Below are 21,228 nucleotides of genomic sequence, written 5' to 3' on the forward strand. Positions count from 1 at the left end.
AGTAAATCATTTTACAGATAGGAAAACTGAAGTATAGCACACGGTTAATAACAGTTGGATATCTAAATTACAAGCAATCTATTGTGAAGAGAGGCTGGGTTGTATAGTGCTGAGCTGTGGATTTATGGCCAGTATCTGGGATTCAGTGTGTTTACACTTTAATTTTTTATATCTGATAATTTTATATCAGATATATGTGTGTGCATGCATGTTTACTGTTGTCAGCCTTCAGGATTTTATTCATTAAGGCCACAGCTGGACACCAAATACACCACTGACTTGTCAGTACATCTTAGGGGTCTTATGGGCTGTGTCTCACAATGGTTGCATCAGCTGCCTTCCACTTCCTTGGGTGGGGGCCCAGGTAGAGAGGTTCACTTTTCATTAATCTCTTTCCTTCCTAAATTCAGTCTTTCTGGGCCTATGATGAGACTTCAAACAATTTTGTCTCTATTTTTGTCTTATTTTTTGAACTTGTTGAGTAGTATGTAATGCTTGTACCCCTTGGTGGAGAACAGTGTGCTATGTCAATAGATGCAAACTTTACAAACTGATCAAATTTGGCAGTCATCCTCACCCATGTTTCCTCCATGTGTGGAGCCTCCAGTTCTTGAAATAGGATCTAATAGATCATTGTGTCTACAGCAGCCCAGCTGTGCTGAAGAACACTAGAATTAAATACTTCTATCCACCCATGTTTTGATATACCTTATTAATATTCTCTTGTACCCCATCCTCCAAAATTTCAGATCAATTTATTTTAAAAAATCACATATAAAAGAGAATATGTGGTACACGTCTGACTTATTTCACTCAACAGTGGCCTTCATTTCCAGCCATTTTGCTGTAAATACCAGGAGCTGCTCCTTTTTTGTGACGGAATAACGTTCCATTGCATACATCGGTTACATTTATTTTTCTATTCAACCATCAGTGAACAACCCAGTTGAGTCTGTACCTTTACTATTGTGAATTCTGCAATAAATACAGAAGTGCGGGCATCTCTTTCATATGTTGATATCATTTCCTTTGGACATATACCCAGAAGTGAGATAGCTAGGTTATCTGATTTCTTTTTGTTGTTTTTTGAGGGGTCTCTATATTGTTCATAATGACTGTATTAATTGATATCCCCACCAACAGTGAATGAGGATTCCCACTTATCCACACACTTGCCAGAAGTTAGCATCTGTCAGTCTGTTTCTCTTTCCATTTCTCTCTCTCATCTTTTCTCACTGGAATGAGAGGAGACCTAGTTATGGCTTTGATGTGCCTTTCCCTGGTAGCTAGTGATGTTGACCATTTGTATTTTTTTTCTGAGAAATGTCTTAGCTTTCCCATTTCTTAGCTGGATTGGCTATTAAACTGTTGAATTTTCTGAGTTTCTTGTATGTTAATCCTTTGTCAGATAAATATCTTGTAAATATTATCTTCCATGATGTTGGTTGTCTCTTCATTGTTTTGTTTCCTTTGATGAACAGATGTTTCTTATGTGATATTATTGCATTTGTCTATTTTGCTTTTTTGTGTCCTGTGATTTTGGAGTCTTGCCACCCCAAAATGGGATTCTATGCCAATGCATTGTAATGTTTCCTTTATGTTTTCTTCTAGTAGTTTCATAGCTTCTGGTCCTAAACTTTAGATTTTTTTACCTATCTTGTGTTGATTTTAGTAAATGCTAAGATGTATGGGATGAAAGCATTAGTTTTTGGGATGTATCCATTCGTTCTAGCACCATTCATTGACATCGTGTTCATTGGGGAGACTGACCTATGGCTTATGTTTTACTTTGTTTTAAAGCCTTTGTGTCAGGGCAGTGCTGGCCCATACAATGAGTTTGGTAGTTTTCCTCCCCATCCTCCTTTTTTCTGTTTTTTTTTTTTTTTTTTAATTAATTTGTATGTATCTTATACATAATTTTTTTGGTGGCCATTTCTTTCCACTGGGGTCTCACCCTCAGGGATCCATTATGTAGGATCTGTTTAAAAGAAAAAAAAAAAAGAGTCTTGGCTTTCCATGCCTGAGAAAGTTTAAGAATAGTTTGAGTTGGCCAGCGCCACAGCTCAATAGGCTAATCCTCCACCTGCGGTGCCGGCACACCAGGTTCTAGTCCCGGTTGGGGCACCGGATTCTGTCCTGGTTGCTCCTCTTCCAGGCCAGCTCTCTGCTGTGGCCCGGGAGTGCAGTGGAGGATGGCCCAAGTGCTTGGGCCCTGCATCCCATGGGAGACCAGGAGAAGCACCTGGCTCCTGGCTTTGGATCAGCACGGTGCGCCAGCCATAGCGGCCACTAGGGGGTGAACCAATGGTAAAAGGAAGACCTTTCTCTCTCTCTGTCCACTCTGTCAAAAAAAAAAATAGTTTGAGTTGAAGTGATGTTAGTTCTTCTTGAAAATTAAATAGAACTGAGCCATGAAGTCATCCAGTCCTAGGCTTGTTGACAGACTTTTTATTACTGATCACATAGTATTAATTATTTATTGGCCTGTTTCCTCTGTCTTGTTTCAGTTTTTATAGGTTGTGTGTAGTAGTTAATCCAATCTCTTAGGTTTTCCAATTTATTTATGTACATTTGTTCATAAATGTCTATTATAATACTGCATTGTTCATCTGACTTTATTTGCATCTTTTCATTTTTTCTTGGTTTTGCTAAAAGTTTGTCAATTTTGTTTCTTTTCAAATAGCCAAATCCTAATTTCACTGATTTATTTTTTTCTTAGGCAATTTTATTTATTTATGCCATGATCTGTTATTTATCTCCTCCTTCTAATTTTGAGTTTGATGTATTATTGCTTTCAGTTATTTGAAATGATCCATCAATTTGATATCTTTGTATTTTTCTGATGTAGGCACTTATTGCTATACACACCTCTTAATACTGATTGTTTCTTCTTATTATTATTTTTTTTTTGACAGGCAGAGTGGACAGTGAGAGAGAGAGAGAAAGGTCTTCCTTTTGCCCTTGGTTCACCCTCCAATGGCCGCCACAGCGCACCGTGCTGATCCGATGGCAGGAGCCAGGTACTTCTCCTGGTCTCCCATGGGGTGCAGGGCCCAAGCACTTGGGCCATCCTCCACTGCACTCCCTGGCCACAGCAGAGAGCTGGCCTGGAAGAGGGGAAACTGGGACAGAATGTGGAGCCCGACCGGGACTAGAACCCGGTGTGCTGGTGCCGCAAGGCGGAGGATTAGCCTAGTGAGCCGTAGCACCAGCCTCATTAGTTTTACTGTTTCCTTTTTTGTTTTAAGGAATTTTTAAATTCAAGTTTTGATTTCTTCGGCAACCCATCGTTTATTCAGGAGTTCATTGTTCATTCTCTATGTAATTGTGTAATTCCTAAAGTTTCTTTCTGTAGTGGGTTCCTAGTTTCATTATGTTGATGTCAGAATATAGATGACATTTTTTATTTGTGGAGACTTGAGACTTGTTTTGTGGTCTAATATTCAGTCTATTTTAGAGAGTATATACAGGTTCTCATGAAAAAATATGGATTCTGCAACTTTTGTATGAAATGTTCTTGAAAAGTCTCTTAGGTCAGTTTTCTCTGTCCTTGGTTGAACTCCAGTATTCTTTTGCTTGTGTCAGTGATCTGTGCATTGATGAAAGTTGAATGTTGAAGTTCCCCATTATTTTTTTTTTTTTTTTGACAGGCAGAGTGGACAGTGAGAGAGAGAGACAGAGAGAAAGGTCTTCCTTTGCCGTTGGTTCACCCTCCAATGGCCGCCGCTGCCTGCGCGCTGCAACCAGCGCACCGCGCCGATCTGATGGCAGGAGCCAGGTGCTTCTCCTGGTCTCCCATGGGGTGCAGGGCCCAAGCACTTGGGCCATCCTCCACTGCACTCCCTGGCCACAGCAGAGAGCTGGCCTGGAAGAGGGGCAACCGGGACAGAATCCGGCGCCCCGACCAGGACTAGAACCCGGTGTGCTGGCGCCGCAAGGCGGAGGATTAGCCTAGTGAGCCGCGGCGCCGGCTGAAGTTCCCCATTATTAACGTAGAGGAGTCTATATCTCCTTCTAGATCTAGTAAGTATTCCTTTTAAAAACCAGGTGCTACAGCATTAGGTCCATGTAGTTTTACAATCATGTGTCATATTGTTTAATTGATTTCTTGATCATTATAATGTTTCTTTGTACAGTTTTGTTTTCTTAAAGTCTATTTTGTCCTATATTAATGGAGCCCAGAAGCAGGTAGGAATAGTTAAATTTGCATGGAATATATTTTCCTAGCCTGTCATTTTCAGGCTGTGTGTGTTCCTATTAGGGAAGTTGGTTTCCTAGAAGCAGCAAATCATTGGAAAGTGTTGATTTTTGTCCATTCAGCCAGTATCTTTTAATTGGGAAATGTAGTCCATTTACAGTTAATATTATTTGTGATAAGACTCACTCCCATCATTTAAAAAAAAAAAAAAACCTCCTCTGCTTATTTTGAATATGCATTCTTCTTTTCTAGGTGGGTTTTATACTTTCATATATCTTCATGATAGTAGTTCTCTTCCTTTTTCTTCCGTGCATTGAACCCCTTAAGCATCTTTTGTAATGCTGCTCTCTTGGTGATGAATCCCTTCTGTTTTCCCTTGTCTTGGAAATTCTTTGCTTATTCATTTATGCAGGACAGTTTTTTTTAGGGGGTAAGGTATTGTTGGCTGGCAGGTTCTTTTCTTTCAGAAATTGGAATCTATTTTTTTTTCTGTTCCATCCTGACAAGATTTCTGTTGAAAAACTTGCTATTAGTCTTCTGGGGATCTGCTAGAGGTGACTTGACAATTTTCTGTTGAAGATTTTAGAATTCTCTTATGTTGTACTTTTGAGTTTGAATATAATGTATAGCCATGAAGATGTTTTCCAGTCCACTTGGGGTCCTTAGGGTCTTTTGTACTTGGATGTCCTTATTGTTCACTGGTTTAGGGATGTTTTTAGCTGTTGTCTCATTGAGGAGGTTTTCTATGCCTTTAGTCTTCTCCCTTGAGGATTCCAAAAACTCTAATTTTTTATTAGAATTCTGATTTAATTCAGCTGTCAGGCATTTCATAACTCTTTCTTTAGTAACAACCTTTAAATTATTGTGTTCAGAGGTATCATGTTGTCTTGTTCCTACATGCCTCTGTGTGTCTGCATTGATATTTGTCTATCTGGTTAATCACTTTTCTCCATCAGTTTTTAAGAACTGCTTTGGTGGTAAAATGCCATTTCTGAAGATATGCATTCAGGTTTAGTTCAGTAATTACTCTGGATTTAGTTCTAGTTGGACATCACAGTGCAGTATCCTCATATTTCATGTCACTGCTGTTTATGGTAGGGTAACAGGAGGCATTCTTGGGAGCCAGTGGGCTGGCTGAGATTCCATACCAGGTGAGGTACAGTATCCCTCTTCCACCTGGGAGGGCCTGGAGTCATGAGACCTGTGCTAGGAGTGAGTTTGGTTACACTTTATAAAAATCAAACCAAGCGCACAAAACACAAAGCTTCCCATTATACGCTGTACCACTACCCACCCTCTCCTTATTCCATTGTACTTAGCCATGAGTTACCATCTGGAGTACATCTTTTAGATGTTTTTAATGTGTGTGTTTATACATATGCACATTTAATAACTAGCATATATATATATATGTTTTTGATTTCTGAAGATTATCTTTCTGGTATATCTAGCTTTTTGCCTGCATACTGGGGATAGGAGTGGGGTTGTATATATGTTAATTTTGTGCTCTCACAGAATTCTAAGGCTGTGTGGAATTACAGCATATAGATACAATGTCATCTTTTACTAGATATTTTCAGATACTTAAGTACTAGAAATGATCCTGAGTCAGACATTCATTCACAGCCTCTTTGTGCTTGGGTCAGGTCGGCTGCAGGTTAATCTCCTGGCTGTATGGACCTGGAGCAGTTGTGGAGTCCCTATAACATTTCAGCACATACTGTGAAAGTTGTCCCCATCTGTACTACTTCTGTGGAAGACAGTGATTGTATGGGTCTCCACATATGTAGAGATTCAGCATAGCATAAAGGTAGTGTGTGAAAGAAGGGAGTTAGCCGTTATACAGTTGGTATCACAGCGATGGACTGGAAGAGGTCTTTTTTTCAGCCTGGATAAATCTAGAAATCAAGACAGAAAACCAATGATAAGTTTATTTATGCAAAAATGTATGCTTTTTTACTAAAAAAAAATTTGCAAAGAAACAAACTGGAAAAAAATGGTGTAACAGTATTAGAAAGGACTTTCACTATCCAGAGATGTACTGTAAACCAGTAAGAAAAAGTCAAGCCAGACAGCCTGAGGGAAAATTGACAGATAGTAACTTCTCTCTGAGACTTTACAGTGTGTTGGAACCGACCTGCTTAAATGCACATTCCTATGTAATTCTAGCCAAATCTATGATATAGTTTTCATTCTCATTTGGTAGAGAGGAAATCATAATTGATTAGATCTATTTCCTGAAGTTACTGAGAGTAACTCAGAGACAGAGTCTGGACCAGGATCCAAGTCAGTTTGCTTATAATCCAATTTTCTTAAGCACTTTCTTAAATATCAGTCCAAGGCAAGGAAATAAGCTAGAGATCATTGAAAAATCTAAATGACTAGTGAGTATACTAAAAAGTGTTCAAATTTACTTACTAATTAAGGAAATGAGAAATTAAATACATATATATATCATTCAACCTCTCAACAGGCAGAGATTAAAGTATTGATAATAGTCGTAACAAGATAAGTGAAGTCCTCTTACACTGTTGATGGAGTTAATTACATAAGTTGGACAGTTGCTCTCAGCCTTAATTTGCTCACCTGTCAAATGGGGATAATGTTGATTTGGCAAAAGAGATGGATTTTATGAAAAAAGTTTGTCAGGCACATATTAAATGCTGAATAACTGTTACACACTTAACCCATCACAAGCCTGTTCTTGCCTTGTTCACACAAAAATCTAATTCACTTCTCTGCACCCCTAGCACAACAGATAAATGTGTCTGAAAATGAAGACCAGTAAGAAGAAATACTTTAGATACCTGTGAGTCCTCAGCAGGGGTTGCATTTCTAAGAGGGCACAAGAATTGCCGCAGGACATGCAGTTCCACGTCCCTGGTTCTAGATCACAAGTTTAAGCAAGCAATGGATACAACAAAAGGAGACAGGGGCTCCATTAAAATAATAGGTGGTGAAATCGTGTGTGTTGTCCATAATTGGTGCAGTGATGGTTTATAGCCAAATGCTCCTTCATCCAGTTCCAGGCTTCGTTATGCTCCTGGAGTAAATGGGCCTGAAAATTATAAAAAAGTTATAAGCACCCAAACTCGAAAGCACTTTAACAATGTCTTCCTTTGCCCAAACACTTTCTAGCAATGATGCATTTATTGAGGGAGAAATACCAACTTGGCAGTGATTCACGATCCTTCCGTTTTGAGGATCCTCATGCCCAGAGTCAGCTTGGAGACTCGGAATCTTCTCAGAAACTCTGGTTCCAGGAGGGCCGTGGGCAGCCTCCTGACAAGTCGAGTCATGCGAGTCGCTGGTTTTGTTTGGTCTCCTCAACAGAGTTTCCTTAGAACCCAGCTGGTTTCACGGCCTCTGATCTCTAAAGCAGCGAAGTGCCTTTTCTAGTAGAAGTTTTCATTTCTGCAACACTGAACAGGAGAATGACTGCAGGTGGTGGTCGGGCGCCGGAGGAAGTGACATGTGTGTGGTTTCTCCGCAGCACGTTTAACTGGACGGTCCCGTTCCTCTCGCTGCTGGCCTGCCTGCTGCTGGCAGTAGCCACCATCACTTTGTACTTCATTCCGCTGCGGTACATCATTTTAATCTGGGGTAAGTTCAGCGTGGTCTTTTTGCTAGCAGTCGATTTCAGGTAAGAACCAATTACTCATTTTAAAGTATGGCCATAAACTTTAAGTGTGCTCTTGTTGGCAATTAAGCCTGAGATTAAGGAAAACATTTGGGGAGCAAAACTTCCAGGACCTCCCTGAAAAGGCCAGTTTCATGAATGAACAGCACAGATATTTATAGGCCCCTTGCATAATTGCGATCAAATAAAACTGTGATTGTGCGTGCCGTTGCCCTTTGGGTTTTCCCAGTCATAAATCCCCTTGAATAATATATTGCTGCAACCCAGCAACTTTGCAGAAACCGTGTTGTTCTAGCAGGGAGCAAGCACCTGCCTCTCGCCCTTTCTATTACGTAGAAGTAGACTTGGCCACTGCCAGGTTGCTCCCGACACTTCATCTCTCCTGGAGGAAAAAAATAGCCTAACCCCATATTTAAGTCCACAAGCAGTGGGGAGGCAGGAGGAGACATTCTGTGACTTCCTAACTGGTGCCTGAGAGGAAAGGAAGCAATTATTTACCAGGGGGAAATGGTGCGTCTATATGAAATTCAGCTGCGTTTAAAAAGTAGAAACAAAAAATCGCAAACTTGAAATAAATTTTATGACTTGATTTAATACTCAAGCCACCAACTGGACCAAATGCAAGCAGCTTTGTGAATATTTGTGTCTGTGACTGGGTGGGCTCCTGGCTGATGCAAGGAGAGTGCTCTGTAGTCATAACTGGGAGAAGCAGGCAGACCTGCTGCAGTGGCTGTTCCGCCATCGCCGCTTCCACGGATCACCCCGTGTTAGGATGGCGGAGACAGTCGGCAAGAGTACAGACTGTGCTGAGATGCAGTCGTCTTCAAACAAACTGAGAACCTGCAAATGCTAGATTAAAGCTACAGCTCTTCCAGAACCATTACATGTAGAGGCTGAAAAGGAAGGCCAAACCTAGGCATTGAAAAGTGGGAAAAAGATTAATTCATAAAACTAGGTTTGCCCTGCTGGTTAAGAAGCCTGTGGGCATACCCACACTTCCCAGTGCCTGGGTCTGAGTTCTGGCTCTGTTGTTTATCTTAGCATCCTGCTAATGCACACTCCTGGAGGAAGCAGGTTATGGCTCAAGGACTTGGGTTCCTATCACCCGTGAGAGACCTGCATTGAATTCTCAGCTCTCAGCCATGGCCTGGCCCAGGGCCAGTTGCTGTAGGCATTTGGGCAGGGGACCAGTGGCTGGAAGACCTGTTTTTCCTTTCCCTCTCAAATAAATAGAGAAGTAGACTGATTTTGAGAGTGTATAATCCAATAATTCTCTGTCGTTTAGGAGGTGAAAGTCCTATATGAGCAAGTCCAAGAAAAGCAAAAAGAGCTGTGAAACCTCACTTGAGGGGTCTCCTTTAATACTTCTCACTCTTGTGGGCACGTCTTCTCAAATCCAGCCTTCACTGTACTTTGCAGATTTTTTTTTTTTTTTCAGTTTGCAACCCTTCTAGGCATCAGCCCTTATAATGGGGCTCTTCGGGGACTATAGTTTAAGAAATATCTCTGAATGCTTCATGTACTGAAATCCATGTGTGTGGACACCTTTTTTCAGTTGTTCTAATTTTTAGTTTCCACACAGAACATAGAACTGTTGTTGGACCCTAACGAGAATGTGATCCAAGATTCAGTCACTGGGGTGCTCTGTTCTTTTCAACTCCATGCACGATGCATGACGTGGCCAGCAGTGACACACTGTTCCTCCTTGATGTCTTCATAGTCCAGTGCCCACTGATTTGTTCCTATGCATTTTTCCATCCACAAGGAAGGCTAATCATGTATTTACTCTTCAGTTTGGGAATTCCCACTCCTTATCTTAGCTATCCAAATAACATTGACTTCTAATCCTACCCTCCGAGATCTTGGCAGATTCCCAACAGCGCCTACTTAATGAAACATTGCTCTTTTTATTTCTCAGTTTATGGATGCAGTTATTAAATAGCCTGGAGTTTGCTGTGCTCTCCTGGGCTGCATTTTCCCTTTGAGCTTTCTGCTCTGTATAAAATCCTGAGTTCCAAGCACTGGTTCTTTAGTTTCGTGTTCTAGACAGCAGCTCATAGTCTACTGATGAGCTTCCCAATCAGAAGCCTTGATGGTCAACATGTGATTCCTTGCTTCCTCTCATCTCATAGACACCTGTCATGGCATTCTGGAACATATTCTGCAACCAACGGGGACTTAGCCTTTGCCAAGGCAAGTCAACCATTAGTAGTATGGGCCTAGCACATTCTTTTTACCATCTGCAAAGATATTCTCATACAGAGGATAAATTTCTATGTCTTAACAAACAGGAGGAACACTAGACATTTAATGATCAGAGACTTTCTTATTGTGAGTTATTCATTTTCATTGAGCCCTAAAAATCATGAGCAAGATCCTAAAGCTTTAATCAGTATTTAACATTTTGTTTACTCCCATTTATTTTCATATACCAAAGGCAGTTATATTCAACTTTTTGTTTGCTAAGTCACATGAAAATAATTTGCAGACTATAACAATTTATCATATTCTAATGAATTCTCTTAAAATGAAGACATTCTTGCATATAACTTCAGTAGTCATGATGTCCAAGATGTTTAATATTTGATACATTATAGTATCAGCTCATTAAGTATTAGCTATAGTTTAGTGAATAAGATTTTGAAAATAATTACCTTTTCTAGGAAGTTACTATAAATTAATATGAACTCTTAATTTTGTGTTATGTACATAGCAACAATGATAAATTAGTATTAGTTGTAATACTTGGCTTTAGATTTTTTTGGAAGGAATGATAAATTCTTATTCATTATAATGTGATTCTAATTTACTTGCTCTTCTTTGTTGAAAATTAGATCATCTGCAAATAATTTAGTTTTCATATTTTCCTACATAGCTTTTTAAAATTTTTTTCCTCAGAAACCTTCTATCCAAGGTACACAAACTTCACACATTTCATAAATACAACTTTAGAAACATAGTGATAGTGATTCTTCCCACTGTACCCACCCTTCTTCCATTTCCTTCTCCTATTCTCATTCTTTTTACTAAGCTGTATTTCAATTAACTTTATACACAAAAGATTAACTCTGCACTAAGAGTTCAACATGTAGTGTGGAGAAAAACTTTCTCAACAGTTTTTGGATTTCTCTTGCTTTCTTCTATGACCCACTGTTCATTCAGAAGCACGTTGTTCAGTCTCCACGTGTTTGCATATGTTCTAGAGATTCTTGAGTTGTTGCTTTCCAGCTTCATTCCATTGTGGACAGAGATGGTGCATGGTATGATTTCGATTTTGAATCTGCTGAGGCTTACTTTATGGCCTAGCATTGGTCTACCCTAGAGAAAGTTCCACGCATTACTGAGAAGAATGTGCATTTTGCAACTGTAGGGTGAAAAGTTCTGTAGATATCCATTAGGCACTTGGTCTATAGTGTCGATTAACTGTTGGTTCCTTGATGATTTTCTGTCAGGTTGAGCTATTGTTGAAAGTGGGGTATTGAAGTCCCCCATTACTATTGTAGTGGAGTCTGTCCTATTTCTTTTAAATAGCCAGGTGCCCTGTAATTAGGTGCATATATATTTATTATAGTCACATCTTCCTTGAATTGATCCCTTAATCATTGCAGAGTGCCCTTCTTTCTCTCTCTCTCTCTCTTTTTTTTTTTTTTTTTTTTTTTTTTGACAGGCAGAGTGGACAGTGAGAGAAAGGTCTTCCTTTGCCATTGGTTCACCCTCCAATGGCCGCCACGGCCAGTGCACTGCAGCTGGCGCACCTCGCTGATCCGAAGGCAGGAGCCAGGTGCTTCTCCTGGTCTCCCGTGGGGTGCAGGGCCCAAGCACTTGGGCCATCCTCCACTGCACTCCCAGGCCACAGCAGAGAGCTGGCCTGGAAGAGGGGCAACCGGGACAGAATCTGGCGCCCCGGCTGGGACTAGAACCCGGTGTGCTGGTGCCGCAAGGCGGAGGATTAGCCTGTTGAGCCGCGGCGCCAGCCCTTCTTTGTCTCTTAACAGCTCTCTTGTTAAAGTCTATTTTGTCTGATACTAGGATGGCTACACTAGCACTTTTTTGGTTTCTGTCAGCATAGAATACCTTTTCCATCCTTTCCCTTTCAGTCTGTGTATCTTTGTTGCCTACAAGAAACACATCTCACCAACAAACAGATGGGTTTTGTTTTTTAATCCATTTAGCCAGTCTGTCTGTTTTAATAGGAGAGTTGAGGCCACTGACATTCAAGGTGACTATTGATAAGTAACAACCTGGCCCTGCCATTTATCCATAAATACCCCTAATGTTTACTTTGGATTTCCTTTGTAGTTTTACTGGGAGATTTTCTTCCTTCACCTTCTTTCATAGTGATGACTATGTTTCTGTGTGTAGCACATCATTAAGCAACTGAAGGGGTTTTATCCCTTGGGAGAAAGTACTTATATACTGAAGTAGTATGTTTGTACAATTTTTTTTTTCAAATACCAGTGTCACTTGAGATAAGCACATGAAAATAGCCTCATTTCATAGTTGACATGGGAAATATTGTAGCCTCACCAAATTCATTTTACACTTCAAAAAGTTCATGGAAACTAAAGATAAGTTATTGTGAAAGTTTTTTGAAATTCCTTGAGGAACAATGATTTTTGCTAGTTACTACTTTCTGAATTCTTTATTTTATAATTACAAGCTTAACCCTCCACTAAATAAACTGAAAGTGTCATAAAAATTAAAAGAGAAGGGATGGAGGGAACATAGGCAGGAGGGGACAGTAGGGGTAGGAAGAATCATTATGTTCTTAAATCTGTATACATGAAATACATGTAAATTGTTCACCTTATATAAAATTTAAAATATTTAAAAATCTTCAAAGAAATTAAAGCTTCACTCCCATGAATCTTGAAGAGACACTTTCTTTGCTATGTAGCCCTGTAATTACTAATGTAGCTAAAGATAGAAATATTTCTAAGTTCTCCCTAAAGGCCGAGTATCTATCAGTGAGTGGGTTTGCAAGCTTAATATTTGTGCTCTACAGAGACCACTTTTGTTAGTCCCAACACCTCTTCTGTGTGGGAATGTGACTTTTGAAATTTAAGTGACAAAGCAGCTTGAAGAAAGATACCTGAAATTTTCTTCAGGAAACATCATCCATAGTAGTTCCTCCACTTTCCTGATGGGCATTTTCCAGGTATATGTGAATTTCCCAGTTAAATTTGAACCCTTTAGCAAAAGTGAACTTCACTTTCCTTAAACATAGGATAGCGCAGGGGCTCTTACCTGGAAGGCACCTGGGGATGGGTAAAGGAGCAAGCAGGTGTCCTCCACTCACCTCTACCATGGTTCTGCAGTTGGAGCGTATAGGCCAGTCACATCTGAATGGTAGAATTTCTAGAGGTTTTTTGGAAGTGGGTACACATACCAAACCACCATGCAGTTTTTCATAACTCTCGACTTTACTGGAGGACTTGTGCCACTCCACTGCTCTATTCAATCCGTGATCTGAAAAATTAAATGATAGTCTTTCTCAACTGTTATGCCTTAGGGTTTAGACCCGGCTTGGTTTTCATTCCCCCACCCCGACTCTCTCCCTGGTGCAGGTATACCTTCTCTGTATTGGTTCTTTTTAAAAGAATCTGAAGTGATGTATAGCATGCTGTGGGATGAAGCCACACTTCCAAATGTGTATGTGTGATCAAATGTCTACGCATATGAAACCCTTTCTCCTTTGTCTTCTTAGCTTGTGCACATCTATAGAAGCGATGGTACCCTTCTACATTGTTGTGGAATTTGTTACCAGAGCCTTCTGCCTACATTGTATAGCATGATCCTGCCATCAACGCAGGAAACTATATAGGATAGGTCTTTGTTATTCAAATTTAATATTAAAAATGTGAGGTTCAGGAGGATGGAGTTGCCTGAAATCACACAGGTAATGCATAGGAATCCAGACCTAGAGCCTGGGTATTCCTGCCCCATGACCCTTGTTATCTTGCCCCAGTCTCCCTTAAGTCTGTTCTCCTTTCGACCCCTGGACTCACACAATAGATAATGCGGTGGGATTACTGAAATGTCTGAGCCAGAGGCACGTTAAGAACTAAGGTGTGCTTCTGAAGCATGGATCTGATTGCCTTATAATTTTTATCCCACGTTTTTCAAATGCAGACAGTCTCCATTTATTGTGGGCCACTTCTGCCCTGGTTGGTGCATCTGTGCTACTGTGCAGGTTTATAATCTTCTCAGCGACCATGCATGCAGTGTTTTGATCGGCGCTGATATTATCCCTGCCTTGCTGTTCATTGTAAAGGCTCCAGATGCGCACACTGTATATAATTAACAATAGAAGATATATCTTTTCTCAATACGTCTTTGTCTCCCTTCATCATTTTGCCTCGTCTGTTTTCTTTTGCCAAAAAGCCCATGCTACAATTAAATGTCTTTAGAATAACACAGTGAGAGTATTTTAGTTTAAAGGAACGCTGGGGGAAATTTTAGCTAGAAACATGAAGCTTGCTGTGGGGTGGAGGGAAGAAAGGCAGAGAGCAGCTTTGACTCCAGGGAAAGGGGATCATTTGCTAAACCTTCCCCAGCCCAACCACCAAGCCCCATTTACTCATGAACAATGGCCGGCTCCTATTTGCAAAGCAGATGTAAATCTGACCCTCCAAAGAAATGCCTAGAGGTTGGCATTGTGTCAGGTACAATGCCATGCAGGAAGTCCAGTCTTTAGATGAAAGCAAAGTAACATTTAATGAAGGAAGAAAAACCTCAAGCCTTTTGTATGTTGGAGACTGTTGAACTTGGCTTCTGCGTAGGAGCCATTCAGAGCACAAGGAAGCTCAGAATCCATTCAGCCTCATTGGGACTGACAGGCCTTCAGATATGATCCTTGTTAAACAAGCACCCCGTGGCAAAACTTCAGAAGGCCACCTAGTCTTTCTGCTTCTAAACCTCAACATGAAAAAAGGGTTGACATTTGGTGAAAAGACTCCAGCTTTAAAGCTCTGGATCCAGGCGACGCAGCTTCGAGGAGCAGAGTGGAAGGCACAAGGTGGATGAGAGGAAGTCCCCTTTAAAGGGGAGACTATGGACAGAGTGTGTTCCGGGCCTGCCCAAGAGCTCAAGGAGCAGGCCCCAGAGACGGATGCTCTGCAGTCTATCCACATCTTAATGGTTGAAGCCCCTCCTAATTGTCGACATCTCTGTTCTAAATTAGCACGGACTCCGTCGCCCAGACAAACCCACACACCAGCATTGTGGTCCATAAATGAAGCTAACAACCATAGTAAGATAATTTTCCAATAATAACTTTTCACAGTTTCCTGTAGCTTCACAGTGCAATCAACATGTCAAGTTCTGTTCTGCAGCAAGAGAAGAGAAACCTGTGAAAATGAGCTGGAGGTGGGGGGAGAGAGACGGCGGGCGGCAGTTTCTCTCTAACAACAAAAACTGCCACCCTCTGCCTCCCGCAGCTCGGTTTGGTCCAGAGGCTCCAAGCAGGGGCTTGTTTGGGGCTAATGAAGGCCTTTCCCCCTCTGGGGCCTTTGTTTTCATAGCAGAGGCGGCTGTTAATCAGCGTATTCCAAAAAAGCCAACGCCCACCCCACCCCCCAGTTTTAGGGTGTGTTTCTGCCACCATGCTGCTGTAGTTGTAATGGGATTTTCACAGCTGAAGAAGGCACAGTCCCTTTTCCATAGTCCCGCTCCTTCCTTCAGGAAAAGGCATTTGTGAATGATTCCACATGACAGCAACCTGCGTAGGACTTGAGGTCTAGGAATTGTTTTCACACTAATTTTTACTTGTGAATATCCCCGTCTCCTAGCCAGGCAAGCTTTTAAAGAAAGACATGAAGAGAGAGATAATAAAGAAATATCTGCTCTTGTATTTTTCAGGCATAAACAAGTTTACTAAGAAGCTTCGAAATCCCTATTCCATCGACAATAATGAGCTACTAGACTTCCTCTCCAGGGTACCGTCTGATGTTCAAAAGGTAAGTAATGAATGGTCACCTCAAGCTGGGACCCCTGCCCCGAAGTGGCCAGCCCAGAGACCCGGGAGCATGAGGCTGTGTGTGTGTGTGAATAACTGAGATAAGGAATCAGAAAATCCTTAAAGAGGCCTGGTTTGATGGGAGGCAGCCGGAAACCCCTTGTCCAAAGCAGGAGATGATTGGGGAAAATTATCCTGAAAAAGAGCTACTTAAGAATGGTCTGGAACTCACACTGTGTGGCTGCCGTGCACCAGTGTTCGGCCCCTTTTTGATCGCTCGCCTCCCTGAAGAGGGTGAGATTGGCTCAGTGAGGGGAATCACATGGGATCCCAAGCGGGGAGCGTTGCTCATTTTCTTCCTCTTCCGAATGGCAAGCATCCTAGGGGCAGCAGGGGCCGACAGGATGATTATTCTTGTTGTTGTTTGCCCTGATTATCTCCTGGGCCTTTGCCTCTATCCCCTGGCTTCTGAAGACTTAGGGAGGCTGAGGGCAGGGCCCCCGTGCACTGTGGTACACCAAGTGGCAGAGACGGCATGAAATCATTTGAGAGCAATCAGAAGTATTATTCACAGGTAATGGTCACTTAGTGCAGCAGTGTCCTGTTTCTGTGGATACACAGAGATTAACAAGGCAACAATGCAGAGAGTCCTTCCCACCAGCATGGTCCAGGCCCCTGTGGACCTGCCTGCCCACAAATCCGGAGGACGGAGGGCAGGCAGTGATGTTTTTAATAAACAATAGAGATCACCAAATAGGTGAAGGAGAGACCATAGCAGGCAGTATCATCACGATGATCAAAGACACAATCCCTGATTATCTGTATCAGTTTTCCTCTTGCAGGAGAGCAAAGATCTTCAGGCTTCCCTCCCCAGCACCCCACGTTCTAGAGATTATTTATTTATCCTTCATTTTATGATATAATGAACTGCAGAAAAACATTCTAGGAAGATGAATTTGTACCACATAATTAAAAAATAGTAACTGCCCCTGTTTGCTTCCCACTGAAGATTGGCAAGTATACCATCCTCTCCTTCCAGTGGTTCATGGTGGTCCCTAGGGAAGCAAAGTGTACTTTTTCCACTTGCCTGTTTTTGACAAAGTGTAACCTAACTTATGTGATTGGCCATCACGTCCTTGGCGAGTTGCACACACGTGCTAAAAGAAGTGAGCACATGTGGTCTGCAACAGCTACTTTAAATAATATGACCAGTCCCCCTCCGCCTACCCAAGCCCACACACCAAAGCAGTGCTTTTGCAATGTACCATCACTTGGGTCGCAATGTGAGTTCACACCGTGTCCAAAAATAGGATGCAGCCTCCCCAGGATTGTCTGTGTACCATCCCAGCCCCAGCACTCAGAGTAGTCATCCGACTGGAGCTGGCATGAACACAGAGAGACGCCACAAGAGAGCTGGAGGAAGAGGTACAGGATGCTAGGAAGATCCTCCATGCATCTCCACAGGCGCCTTCTAATAGAGCAAGGACAGTTTGCCTCTGGGGACTCCCTGAGTGTTCATGTTTATCACAGATGTTTTAGCTGTCATGTTGCAAATGAAATTAATTTCTAGGAGAAATCTATAGAAGTCTGGAATCCAGGATCAATTTCAGCATTTTTTTTTTCTCCTCTCGGAAAGTTACATAGTTACTTTGCCCTGACGTTTTTTCAATGTCTTAGTTACTTTTAAATGAATAACTCTCAATAAGTTGCTGTATCATATACTAAGATAAACATTCCCATGAAGCAGTTATTAAGCTTACTTATGGTTGAAAACTGGCACATGCAAAAAGATCTTCTAGCAGTGCCCAGAGCAGGTAGAAAGCCGGGCACCTTATTAGGAAAATCTGCTTTTAATATTTTGGTTTCAGAAATGATGCATGACTTCTCAAATCCTTCCTGCAGTTAATCCCTCCCTGTTCCTGTGTTTAGAGAATGATTCATTACGTTTGAACCTTCCTTCCTTTGCCTGGGTTCGTCCTTGGGGAGCCATTAACACACACTGTGGTGAGCTGGGGTTACCTTACTGCCAGCATCGCGTCTGTTTGTTTTCACAGGTGCAGTACGCGGAATTGAAACCCTGTGGTAACCACAGCCCAGTTCGGAAGAAGCGAAGTGCTCTCTAGGACGCACACCCCTGTGGACCCCAGTGCCATGTGTGGCTAAATGGACTAATATGACCGCTGTTTCAGGGGTGTCCAGGAATGCATGGCGTGTGTAGCCTTCTCTGTCCTTACCTACACAGATGCACACATATCTCCACGAGCTGGTGTCCTACTTGCAATGCAGGGTGATCCTAGGACTGTGAAAAGACTAATGTCCATTCTGAAATGGAAGGGAAATCAAGGCTGGCATGTGTCTCAGCACCCTACCTGAGAAGAACAGGAAGGCCCCTTAGATCCGAGCATGGCGCTGAACTCATTTTTATGCTCCCAACAAGTTCTCATTAAGATCCAGACATGTCCACTCTTGAGCCCACACTCTTTTGATATTATTGGTCACCTAAGTTTCTTTTCTCAGTTAAGTCTTTGATAGTCATCACCTGTCCAAATAATGTGTGCAGTAAAAAGACATTTTCATAATGACCAGCATTAACCTGAAGCTTTAGGCAGCTTGCAGCCATGGTTAGTAAGGACATGCATGCCAACTCTCTGTGACCCTGTGTGCTAGGCTGCTTCAGGGCCCAGTGATGGGTGCCCCAGGGATCCCTCCTTCAAAGAGGGAGGGGTTTGGGGAAGTATAACGTTGCCTTAAAACACGTCTTCCAACTCGGTTATTTCCTCCATAAAATGTCTACATACAGCTTCAGAAGCATGGCAGGCATGGAAGAGACAAAAGAGGAACGAATTCTGAGAGGATTTAGAAAGATGCAGGGGACTAACAAATGAAGCTGCTTACCTAATTATCATCATCATTTCATTTGTCTGGCTGTTTTGACCAGAAAGTCAAAATACTTTGGCTGTGCAAATTTATCTTTTGTTCCTCTGAGGACCAAAATAAGCTACATACAATAAAAATGTATTTCAGAAGCTGACTCCCAGAAAATACCATCCCAAATCTTCCCTCAATAGCATTCTACTCCTTAAGACCCCACGACTACAAAACTCCATACCCCGCCAAATAAAACTCATTTTGTGCATATATAAAATGTATGCAGATATCTTTCTGTGCAAATGATATTTAAGTTTTAAAGACTATTTTGTTGTCACATACTTCGTATGGGCAGTTTTGTGTGTGCGTGTATATATATATATAAGCATTGTAAAGAAACCTTGAAATAATGAAATTTAATTTAACAGTAAATTTATTATGTATTTTTTCTCTGGGTTGTAGTATAATATCTTCAAACAAAATGTTTATGAAAAATGCCAAAGATTCTAAACCTTATCATCCTGTGTCTGTTTTTCTTCATTTCGTATCTTTCTGGGCTGCTTGCTGGCTGAGCCAGTTCCTGCATGATTTGATTTACTTCAACTTAATGAAGCTGGCTGGAAAAGAGCCTTGCAAAAATTATAAAAGCTCCAGTAAATCTCTTAGTTGTACATACAATAGATACCCAAGAACTTCTTTTGTTAAACCAGTTACTCAATCTTCTGTGTAAACAATGCCTCATTGTCTAGCTCCTAACTATCATCTAGTTTATCATAGTCTGTCATTTTGTAACGACCTAAGTCAGACATTTTTAAACAGACATATGAGATCAGATCACTCATTTGAATGAAAACTTTCAGCAGTAAGATAACCCTTTATTTATTTAAAAGTGGAACCAATACTTTATTGTTCTTTTGCTATAGAATTTCAAAATGAAATAATTTGCCCAAAAAGAAGGCATCACTAGTGAGACTGATTTTCTCTGTAGCCTGATGGGAATTCTCAACATTAAGTTTGGGACAGAAACTGGGGGTGGGCAGGCAGGAGCAGAATTGACACAAGATTTACTAAGCTGCACATGGAAAATGATTGATTGATTGATTTGATTGGACATCGAAGCACCATAAGGAATGTTAGTTGTAAGTGAAATGTTAAGATTCACACAAGTACAGTAGCCCCTCCTTATCCTCAGAGGATGCTTGATACCCCAGCTAATATTAAAACTTCTAACTTAATGCCTTTTCCACATAACCCAAGCACTTATCACACACTATGACTACGTCTTTTGCAGTTTGGCGTGTGACCAAAAGTAGCTGTAACCATGGAAAATGAAGTGCCAGATAAGGGCAGACTGTTGTTAGAAAATTGTAAAATGGAATACTTTGGTTTATGTGTTCATAGAATGAAGTCTACCGAAGCTGTCCTGGTTCTCAAACTTCATAGCCCATTTCTAGACTTGCTTGGATGTCTTGCGAATGTCTGCACTCAGCAGGTCAGAAACTAAACACTTTGCTCCCTGTATTCAGACGCTCCACCCCTACAATCTCCTTCTGGTTTCTTTAGTTCTCTTCCAGCACTTTCTGACCAGGAGACTCTCAGTCACCCTCTGTTGTCCCTTGTCACCAGCCAAGGATACCTGGTGTACCCAGGTTGACCTGTCATCTCCTGCACTTATGATTGCCACCACCCAAGGTAATGTTCCCATAACCTCTCAAGTCATAGCAGTATTGCCAACCACAGTCATGCCAGGCTAATCCACTTTTTTAATTTTTATTTTTTGACAGAGTGGACAGAGAGAGAGACAGAGAGAAAGGTCTTCCTTTGCCGTTGGTTCACCCTCCAATGGCTGCCACGGCCGGCACACCGCGCTGATCCAATGGCAGGAGCCAGGTACTTATCCTGGTCTCCCATGGGGTGCAGGGCCCAAGCACTTGGGCCATCCTCCACTGCACTCCCTGCCCACAGCAGAGAGCTGGCCTGGAAGAGGGGCAACCGGGACAGAATCCAGTGCCCCGAACGGGACTAGAACCCGGTGTGCTGGCGCCGCAAGGCGGAGGAGGCTAATCCACTTTCATATTATTCTTTTCAGTTAGAATGACTTTTCCCCCAATTTCTGCCTAAATAGATTGTTTTTCAAAATTCATAAAAGTGTCCTGCCTCAAAAATGCTTTGTCTTTTGGCTGGGTGGAATTCCACTTTTGTCTTTTGCACCCTCACTTCTGATAAACATAATACAGACTAAGACGTGTATAACTCAATGCCATACCAGATAATTTACAAAGAAAAGAGGTTTGGGGCTGATGTTGTAGTACAGTGGGTTAAACTGCTGCTTGTGATGCGGCACCCAAGGCAGAGCTCTGGTTTGAGACTTAGTTGCTTTACTTCCAACCCGGCTTCCTGCTAGTGTGCCTGGAAAATCAGCAAATGACGACCCAAATACGTGGGCCCCTATCAACCATGTGGGAGACCCAGATGGAGTCCCAACTTCCTGTCTTCTGCCTGACGCAGATCTGGCTGTTGTGGACATTTCCAGAGTGAACGAGCAGATGAAAAATCTCTGCCTTT

The 21,228-nt window shown here is 41.7% G+C and overlaps 1 protein-coding gene and 1 long non-coding RNA gene across 7 annotated transcripts in view; one reads left to right on the top strand and one right to left on the bottom strand.

Moving 5' to 3' along the window:
- MCTP2 (multiple C2 and transmembrane domain containing 2) overlaps positions 1-19,179 on the top strand; it is a 249,464-nt gene extending 230,285 nt beyond the window's left edge. For 5 of the 6 annotated variants that reach the window (XM_017350418.3, XM_051822987.2, XM_070053488.1 and 2 more), the window contains 3 exons: positions 7,692-7,801; positions 15,699-15,796; positions 17,850-19,179. In XM_017350418.3, coding sequence (XP_017205907.2) covers positions 7,692-7,801; positions 15,699-15,796; positions 17,850-17,918 — 277 coding nt within the window. In that variant the 3' untranslated portion in view covers positions 17,919-19,179. Of the gene's footprint in view, positions 1-7,691; positions 7,802-15,698; positions 15,797-17,849 lie in introns of those variants that run through there. The other variant, XM_070053489.1, reaches the window with a different exon arrangement.
- On the bottom strand, positions 3,131-13,501 carry LOC127483845 (uncharacterized). Its single transcript, XR_007910648.2, has 3 exons — positions 13,138-13,501; positions 7,006-7,256; positions 3,131-6,096 (listed from the first exon to the last, which is right to left on the bottom strand). It is a non-coding gene; the product is annotated as an uncharacterized lncRNA (long non-coding RNA).
- Positions 19,180-21,228: the final 2,049 nt, after the last annotated feature.

This window comes from Oryctolagus cuniculus, chromosome 12 (assembly GCF_964237555.1).
Source record: "Oryctolagus cuniculus chromosome 12, mOryCun1.1, whole genome shotgun sequence".
NCBI lineage: Eukaryota > Metazoa > Chordata > Mammalia > Lagomorpha > Leporidae > Oryctolagus > Oryctolagus cuniculus.